General features: G+C 44.6%; 1 protein-coding gene across 1 annotated transcript; it reads left to right on the top strand.

The window, feature by feature from the left end:
* The first annotated feature begins 1,837 nt into the window (after positions 1-1,837).
* On the top strand, positions 1,838-4,193 carry LOC114686154 (lysine-specific demethylase 2B-like). The gene is given in 4 exon segments (XM_037199102.1): positions 1,838-2,099; positions 2,102-2,146; positions 2,149-3,183; positions 3,186-4,193. Coding segments are annotated over 4 exon segments (2,313 nt in total). The 5' UTR covers positions 1,838-1,873; the 3' UTR covers position 4,193.
* Positions 4,194-9,561: the final 5,368 nt, after the last annotated feature.

Below are 9,561 nucleotides of genomic sequence, written 5' to 3'. Positions count from 1 at the left end.
GAAAAGCAAAAAGCCAAGCTTTTCAGTTACAGCTGAGCTGAGGCATAAAGGGTTTTGTCTGAGTGAGCATTTCAGAATGGAAAGGTGCTCCTAATCCTCCTAAAGCAAAGATCCCCTGAAGCAATGCAAACTGTTAGCATTGTATCCTCACTTCTGACCAAAAACCCAGGGGCGACTGGCCAGAGATTCTGAGTTGGAGTGTATTTCGAGGATACTAGGGTTCCTGCAGTTGTAAACTTCCTAGAGCACAGAGCTGAGGCAGGAAGGTGCAGGACCCAGGGGAAGATTGCTAATGAACAAAGCAAGCTAAAGCTAGTGGGGATGGAACAGTTGTCTGCTATCCTACAAGTCCCAGGTTTATAGGTCCACAGCTACAAAAAGAAATCTGAGAAAAGCTTTCCTATTAGAGTAAGGACCTTTCTGGGAAAACAGTAAAGCTGAACTGTGTCTGAAGCAGTCATGCTGCCGAGTCATAACGCTGTCTGGGGAAAGAGCCCAGCCAGGGCAAAACAGAACTATCCAGGAGTAAAGCTTTCTTTTCTGTCAGAGAAAGCACCTCTTTGAGAAAAGCTTTGTTTCAACTAACTCCTGATGAGATGACAGAGTGTAGCCCTGAGGGGTGATTGCCTCTGGCATAAGCTCTGTCCTTGAGCACCCAGACAAGCAAATGCAACCCACTGGGGGACTGGGCCAGGTGAAGGTCTGATGAGGCAAAGCACCTGTCCTAATGGGACTTTAGAAATGGCAAAAACCTCCCCTTGTTAGATTTTCAGTCTGTACGCAAACCACACAGACCCTGAAAACAATCGGACAAAAAGCCCCTACCTTCAGTAGCAGGGAAAGCTGCCACTGTAGTGTTGGAAAACTCTTCCTGGGGGTAGAGGGGATAAACTGAGACCAAACTGGATACTATCAGGGAGAAAGTCTCTGAAGAAAGAGAGGGGACAGATTCCTCCCCAGAAAATGTATGACCTGACAAAGATGCTAGAGTTTGAGGCAGATTCAGGGGGAGAAAAAAAGCCCCTACCTCCAAAGGCAGCTATCAGAGGTACAGAGCCGCAGACAGATACCTGAAGCTCTGCATCTGGGGGGGGGGGCAGGAACAAGCAAAATGAGAATAAGATCAGTGGGAGAAAATCTCTCTGAAAGAGCTATGGAAAAGCTCTGTTGCAAATGATCTTGTTTTTCACTGACTGGCTAAGGCAAACACAAGCCCGAGGAAAGTTGCTATCAGGAATGCCAGCCTCAATGCCTGCTAACGAGGCAGGTACAGTTCTGATCCGGGGCCAGTGTCAAATGAAGGAAAGACACCTGTTTAAAGCCAGCTGAGGAGAGACCAGAACCTCCCAATGTGCCATAGTTGAAAATGTAAAATGCTTGTTCAAATCTCTGGTTGCAAAGGCAAGAGACTTTGTTCAAACCTCCCGGGCAAGAATTTGTAAGCAAGTCTGGTAAAAAAGAACTTAGAAGTTGACTCTCAGACCCAAAAAGAACTATGAGAAATGAAGTCCAAAAGCTAGCTTGCAATAAAGGAATGATATAAGGGACTGATATTATTATGCTAACTGATATAAGGGAAATGCATTCTGGGAAAGGTAGTTTTTCCGCTAAAGATGGTGACATTACCCTGAAACACTTTTGTCAGCTCTAAAATTAAAATACAGCTTTTAAAAGAATAAGGAGGGGCCCCGCCCCCTCCCGCGCGGGCGTGCGAGGCGCGCGGCGGCGGCGGCGGTGGCTGTGGCTGTGGCTCCCTCCTTGCCGCGCGGGGAGCCCGAGCGCTAGCCAGGGCGAGCCGAGCCTGCTCCCTGCGGGCGGCGGCGGCGGCGCTCCAGCCATGTCAGCGCGCGCGAGTCTGGGCCCACCATGAGCCATGGCCATGTCCGTGAGCGCCGAGGACCACGACTATGAATCGGAGCCCGACCAGAACCGGGTGGTGGGCCGGCCGAAGGGTAAGCTGGGCCCGGCCTCAGCAGTGAAGTTGGCCGCCAACCGAACCACAGCAGGAGCTCGCCGGCGCCGGACGCGATGCCGCAAGTGCGAGGCCTGCCTGCGGACGGAGTGTGGAGAGTGCCACTTCTGCAAGGACATGAAGAAGTTTGGGGGCCCGGACGCATGAAGCAGAGCTGCATCCTGCGGCAGTGCATCGCGTGCTGCCCCACACCGCTGTGTGCCTTGTGTGTGGCGAGGCAGGGAAGGAGGACACAGTGGAAGAGGAGGAAGGCAAGTTTAACCTCATGCTCATGGAGTGCTCCATCTGCAACGAGATCATCCACCCTGGATACCTTAAGATTAAGGAATCAGAGGGTGTGGTCAACGTTGAGCTTCCCAACTGCTGGGAGTGTCCAAAGTGTAACCATGCTGGCAAGACCGGGAAACAAAAGCGTGGCCCTGGCTTTAAGTATGCCTCCAACCTGCCCGGCTCCCTGCTCAAGGAGCAGAAGATGAACCGGGACAACAAGGAAGGGCAGGAGCCTGCCAAGCGGAGGAGTGAGTGTGAAGAGCCTCCCCGACGCAGGTCAGACAAGCACCCCAAGAAGGTGCCCGCAGATAGCATTCTACGCCGAAAGTCTGATGATGTGCACCTAAGGAGGAAGCGGAAATATGAGAAGCCCCAAGAGCTGAGTGGACGCAAGCGAGCCTCGACGCTTCAAACGTCCCCCGGTTCCTCTCACTTCTCGCCGAGGCCCCCTCTAGGCAGCAGTCTCAGCCCTTGGTGGAGATCCAGTCTCACTTACTTCCAGCAGCAGCTAAAACCTGGCAAAGAAGACAAACTTTTCAGGAAAAAGCGGCGGTCCTGGAAGAACGCCGAGGATCGGTTGGCACTGGTCAACAAACCCCTTCGGCGCTTCAAGCAGGAACCAGAGGACGATCTGCCTGAGGCACCTCCTAAGACCCGGGAGAGTGACCAGTCACGCTCCAACTCACCCACCGCTGGGCCCAGCACTGAAGGGGCTGAAGGCCCAGAAGAGAAGAAAAAGGTGAAGATGCGCCGGAAACGGCGGCTTCCCAACAAGGAGCTGAGCAAAGAGCTAAGCAAGGAGCTCAACCACGAGATCCAAAAGACAGAGAGTACCTTGGCCCATGAGAACCACCAGCCCATCAAGTCAGAGCCCGAGAGTGAGAACGAGGAGCCAAAGAGGCCCCTAAGCCACTGCGAGCGCCCCCACCGCTTCAGCAAGGGCTCAACGGCACTGCTCCGGAGCTGCGGCACCCCCTGGGGCCTGGCCTGCGCAGCCCACCTCGTGTTATCTCCCGGCCCCCAGCCTCTGCGTCCCCACCTAAGTGCATCCAGATGGAGCGTCATGTGATCCGGCCGCCACCCATCAGCCCCCCACCTGACTCGCTGCCCCTTGATGATGGAGCAGCCCATGTCATGCACAGGGAGGTGTGGATGGCAGTCTTCAGATACCTCAGCCACCAAGACCTGTGTGTCTGCATGCGGGTCTGCAGGACCTGGAACCGCTGGTGCTGCGATAAGCGGTTGTGGACCCGCATTGACCTGAACCACTGCAAGTCCATCACGCCCCTGATGCTGAGTGGCATCATCCGGCGACAGCCTGTCTCCCTTGACCTCAGCTGGACCAATATCTCCAAGAAGCAGCTGAGTTGGCTCATCAACCGGTTGCCTGGGCTCCGAGACTTGGTGCTGTCAGGCTGCTCATGGATTGCCGTCTCAGCCCTCTGTAGCTCCAGCTGCCCACTGCTCCGGACCCTGGATGTCCAGTGGGTAGAAGGACTGAAGGATGCCCAGATGCGGGACCTCCTGTCCCCACCCACAGACAACAGGCCAGGTCAGATGGACAATCGGAGCAAGCTCCGGAACATTGTAGAACTGCGCCTAGCTGGCCTGGACATCACAGATGCCTCCCTGCGGCTCATTATCCGCCATATGCCCCTGCTCTCCAAGCTCCACCTCAGTTACTGTAACCACGTCACTGATCAGTCCATCAACCTGCTCACTGCAGTCGGCACTACCACCCGAGACTCTCTGACAGAGATCAACCTATCAGACTGCAATAAGGTCACTGACCAGTGCCTGTCCTTCAAACGCTGTGGAAATATCTGTCATATTGACCTGAGGTACTGCAAGCAAGTCACCAAGGAAGGCTGTGAGCAGTTCATAGCCGAAATGTCTGTGAGTGTTCAGTTTGGGCAAGTGGAAGAGAAACTCCTGCAGAAACTAAGTTAGTTCCAGGATAAGGGTGTAAATATGGAGGGTTGGGGGCCACAGTCGGGGAGGGGCGAAGACTGCAAAAGCAATTGGGCTTCTGTTTCCCTTTGGAATTGGAACAAGAGACCACGGGACACAGTTGTGTTTCTCAAGTCTTGCCAAGGGAGAAGCCGTTCAACACCCATTTGGGGATGAGTGAGCCAGAAGTTTTCCTTTGCTCCTGCATCATAACTGCACTGCTTTCTGGACCATTCTAAGGCGGCCTTTAGAAGACATTCCAGTTGGAAAAGAAGATGAGCTTTGGAGAAATCCTCTGAGAAGCCTGAGCTTAGTGTTTTTGTTGGTAGTTTGTTTGGGGCACCCTGTTCCTTGCAATGCCAAGGCTTCCAATGTCAACAGAGTGGACCACACACACCATTTGCAGCCCTCTTGACACATTTTGTTTAGTTGGTTTTGTTACATCTTACATTATGCAGAACTATTTTTGTATAAATTGTTTAAAAATTATTTATGCAAGAAAAAAAAAGAATAAGGAGGAAAATCGTCTAAGAGTTTAAGTGTCAGTTCCAATGAAAAATTGAAAGGATACGGAACTAGGTGCTTCGCAGTTTGGGGCTCCATTGGTAAAATGCCTTATTTACCCTAGTAGCTGTGCAAAGTTTTATGGTAGTTGGATGACAAAAAGCTACCTATAAGAGCAAACAAGCCACTTTAAAATCCTTAAAGCAAGGGAAATCAGTTTATACACTGAACGTTGTCTTAGATATGAAGAAACTTATGTTGAAATTAAAAAAGTTCTTTGCCTTGAACGAGCAGCCTGCAATGAGTAATTCCTTTGCAAATCTAATAAGGAGACAAGGAAACAGGCATTCAAAAAAGAAATGACTGCTTTACAGATGGGAAACAAACTTCAGAAAATCTAGATGTCTCAAAAAATAGTTGCTTCACCTGAAAGTTCCCTATAAGAAACCAATGCTAAATATCACCAATGCTAATAACATCCAGAGTTAAAGCTAATGAAGTGAAAATACTAAATCCTGAAACTCAAGTGAAATGGAAAGACCCCTACTCGGGATTATGGAAGGGTCCCGAGCCTGTTTTAATATGGGGTCGTGGACATGTTTGTGTTTTTTCACAAGAGGAGAATGAAGCTCGGTGGTTACTAGAGCGTTTGGTAAGGAGCATGGAACTAAGAAAAGTCAGCTCCAATGACGTTCCTATAAAGGAACCAGAATGAAAGTGGCTCCATTAGTATTTGAGGTTTTTGTCACTGGTTAATGCAAACAGTGAGGAAACAGAGTTCAGAGCTGTGCTGCTTTACTAGCTCCTTTAGAAAAATACCTTATATCACCTAATAGCTGTGCAGTATTGGTGAAGAGCTTTACAGCAGCTAAATACGGTAATTTCACCCTCAGTGTGAAGTGAAGTTTTTCAGTAGAGCAAACCAAAAGTACTGCTGTGATAGAAACGTTTGTTTGAATTGAAGTTCTTAGGGGAGCTATTATGAATTTGGGTGAAGGGACAGCCTCTAGTTAAAAACTGTCTACCGCTGACAGTGCATCTCTGCCAGTTCAGAAAGGCTGAGAGAACTCGGCAACTTTGGGGTGTGGCTTTGTCCCGAGAATGTTACAATCCCCTAGCAACAAGTATCACAACTCTATAATGACAACACTCACTAAATCCCAGTGCTTTATAACAAAGCTGACTATAAACTGTAAACTTTAGAAATGATGTACGTACTTCCTGTCTAGTTAAGAGAATCTTTCTAATAGAGATGGTGATAATAATTAAGAGTAAGAAATAGAAAAATGAAAATAAGATGTGAGTTTGTAGAAAATATTCTCATTAGATCGCTGTGTTAAGAAATCTTTAGGTGTTTGCTAAATTAGGTATATGCTAATGGTAGCCCTATATAAGTTTGTAAAATAGATCTATAGAGTTCCTTTAAGAATATAAGCTTGCAAGAAGTATCTAAGGTAGTCTTAAGACATGTAGTAATAAGCTTGTAAGATGCTAGTTGTAAATGTAAGTTTAAATAAGAAATAAGATGGAATGAATATAAGTATATAAGAATTAATAAGAAATATATTTGCTAAAGTAGTTCTATAGTTTCCTTAAAGTATAAATAAATAGATGTTAATATGTTATATGTGAGTTTGTAAAAATGTGTAAATGTTGAGGTAGTTTATGCTTAAGCACATGTTATGTGAGTTTGTAAAAAAGTGTAAATGTTAAGTATGAATCTATTCTTAATGTATATGGTGAAAGAACCCGAGACACAGAAGGTTAGTGTCCCAGTAGACTGTAAAGTAGGCAGTCTGAATGGTTTCAAAAGCTCCAGAAGCCGCTAAGAAGCTAAGAATGGTGGACGCCGGAACCAGCACAAGGTATTTGCAGCTGAGATCCATGGAAAATCGACGCAAAACAGAAAAACCTGAGCTAACATCAAAAAACAGTGCGGTTTAGAATACTACTGTACCTAAAAAAGGTCTCTGGCTTGAGAATAAAATTTCAGAGACGCTTGTTTGAACAAAAATTATTAACTGCAAAAAGTTTTGGTTGAAAAACGTCTCTTCATATTTGGAAGTGAAAGCCTGATACCAGAATTTTTCATGTTTGAAATTTTTGAACTTAAAATGAGATAAAATTACAAAAAGATTTTGGTTATGGATTTCTCATATTTGGAAGGCTAGTACCAGAATTTATCATTTGAATTTTAAGACTTAAATGAAATAAACAATAGAGATTTCATTGCAATGGGACAGTTTTGAGTAATGACCTAGGAACGGTTTTCTAGAATTGGCTTAAAAATGGAACTGTTTAAATGAAGAAATGTATTTCTACTTAGAATCAAGATGCAATTTTGTGTATGCATATATGCTTTATTAACTGGTGATTTATGAATTAAAAGGGAGAGTTAATATTCCTTAGTCTATTTAATTTAAATTGTTGTTTGAGTGAATTAATGTCATGTTTTGCTAGTAAGAAATGCAAATAGGGTATACTAAGTGACTACTTTTAAAGTGTGTAAAGAGTTTTATTAAGAAACTGCTTTTGGATGTTTTGCTAAAAGTTTTCAAAGTGTTAATGGTTAGATTGAAACTATTGCTTTCCAATATGGGTTTGTAGGAATTGTATAAGTTTGGGTTCCTCTAACTAGGTTTGAGTTTTTGTTTAAAAATTATAAAGAAAAGGAGTTATGAGATTGAATTATGTTCGCAGAAACCTATTGATATTAATGCACCCTGGTTTTGTGGAGTTGAGGAAATGTTTAAGTTCGATGTGAATACATCGAAGTTTTTCCTATGTTCTGTTAACAAGAAAATTCAAAGGACTGAGTTAAAGTTGTAAGACAGAGATAATTGTTAACTATATATAGCACCATATATGCTAATTCAAATGGTTCTGTTAAGAGTTTGCTTTGAGTTGTAAGATTGAGAGAATTGTGACTATGTATAGTAATATTTATGTTAACCTGTTAATGGTAATGATGAAACTAAGGGATTCTTTAAGTTTGTAGTCACCTTAAGAGTTTTTGGTTTAGAAAGGGCGTGAGGCAGCTAAGACTGCTGTAGTGACCTTGGACCTAATTCAAAAGAGAAATGCCATCTATATCATCCTCTACTCCCATACTGGGAGGTATAACAGCTATGGAGATTGCTATAAGCCATTAATAGTTATTTTTTTATATATTAAGAAGGGGGGACCTGTGGGAGCCCGTTCTCGGGTTCCTCATGGCTTTACCCAGCAGGTCCGCATAGAGGATGATCAGGACCACGGGCCTGAGTGCAGGTGTCTGAGATGGTCTGCACTTGGCTGTGCTGGGGGAGGAGGTCTTTTGCTCCACCCCTTAGCATCTCTATAAAAACCCTAGGCCAGAGATAGTCGGGGCCCCGTTGGAATAGGTTCCAGGCCCTCTCGAGGCTATCCTTTATTTTCTATCTGTTTATCTCCGCAAGATTCTCCACTATAAATCCTTCTATCTAATATTTCCTGCTGATTGCACTCAAAAAAACTCTGGGAAGCTGTGGGGGTGGTGGGTAAACGCCCCACAAGTGTCAAACAAACTGTTCAAGCATTATGATGTCTGCTTTTATGTTGTTTACAACAGCACACTCATGAGGAAAAACGAATTTATGAATTTATGAAGGCTTACATATAGGGTAAATGGGCCAGCCACAGAAACAAACTCTGACCCTGAAAAAAGAGCCAGTAAAGACATACCCTTTGGCCATGAAATCAGAGTGAAAAAAACCCTGACACTGAAACCAGAATCAAAGAAACACACTTTGTTCCTGAATCCAGAACCAGTTATAAAAATACCCTGACCGTGAAACCAGACTCAATTTTAAAAGGGACCATTAAAACAAAGACACCTTGGACCTGAAGCCAGAACAAAGAAACACTCTAAACTTGACCAACCAAGCACAAAACTAACCATTCCCTGTGCTTAAAACCAACCAATTCTTGAGCATGAAATCCACCCAATATTTGAGCTTGTTCAAGTCCTGTGCCTGCTCATTTGGCAGCTGCCTTTTTTCACCCTGGGAAATTCAGTGACTTCTAGATTCCTTCCTACCAAATAAATATCTTGAATGTGTTTTGGGTCAAGAACTTTCACAGGAGTAGATGAGATTCTTACTATAGGATTGAATCAGAGAAGCAACAGACACCTCTGCTGTCAAACTCCCTTAAAAGAGCAGAGCTGAAGTAACAACTTTTCACCAGAGACTGTTAAATTTCTGCAGCATTTTCATGATTGCTTAAGTGAAGCATAGAATAACAATTCAGGCTCTAGTTGAGAAGAAATGGACAACTCTGCTGGAAACTCTGTAGTGGAGTATAGCAGAAAATCAGTTGACAGCTCTGCTGAGAAACTCCCTCAGGGGAATGGAGGAGAGCAGCAATGGACATCTCTCCTGAGACACTCTCTTAGCAGAGTGGAGTAGAACCCAACTGTAAGGGCTCCCATTTGGAGAAAAGCAGGATTAATACATTTTGCTGTGAGATCATTCTCCACTGAAACACAGCATCAAGTATAGCCGGACTTCTCAATATTCAGGTTACCTTTCTCCTCACAGTAGTAGGTATCCAGGATACCTTTCCTTCTTAGCTTTAGGTAAAGGCTGACTTCTGAAAGTCAGGGTATCTTTTCTTCCAGAACTGTAAAAACTTGTACTTTTTTTTTTTTTTGGTTTTTCAAGACAGGGTTTCTCTGTGTGTTTTGGAACATGCACTAGTAATTTAAATGATAATGTAACCATTTTAGATTTTGTACTTCTTTTAAATTGCATGAAATAATTAATTCAGGTATAAAAATTTATGGATTTGTATTATTTCATTTTCTGTTGTGATATAATGTCAAAGTCAACTTAGAGTATAGTTTG

Source organism: Peromyscus leucopus, chromosome X (assembly GCF_004664715.2).
Source record: "Peromyscus leucopus breed LL Stock chromosome X, UCI_PerLeu_2.1, whole genome shotgun sequence".
Lineage (NCBI taxonomy): Eukaryota > Metazoa > Chordata > Mammalia > Rodentia > Cricetidae > Peromyscus > Peromyscus leucopus.
The sequence above is the reverse complement of the archived record's forward strand: the minus strand, read 5'-3'. Positions and strand labels throughout refer to the sequence as shown.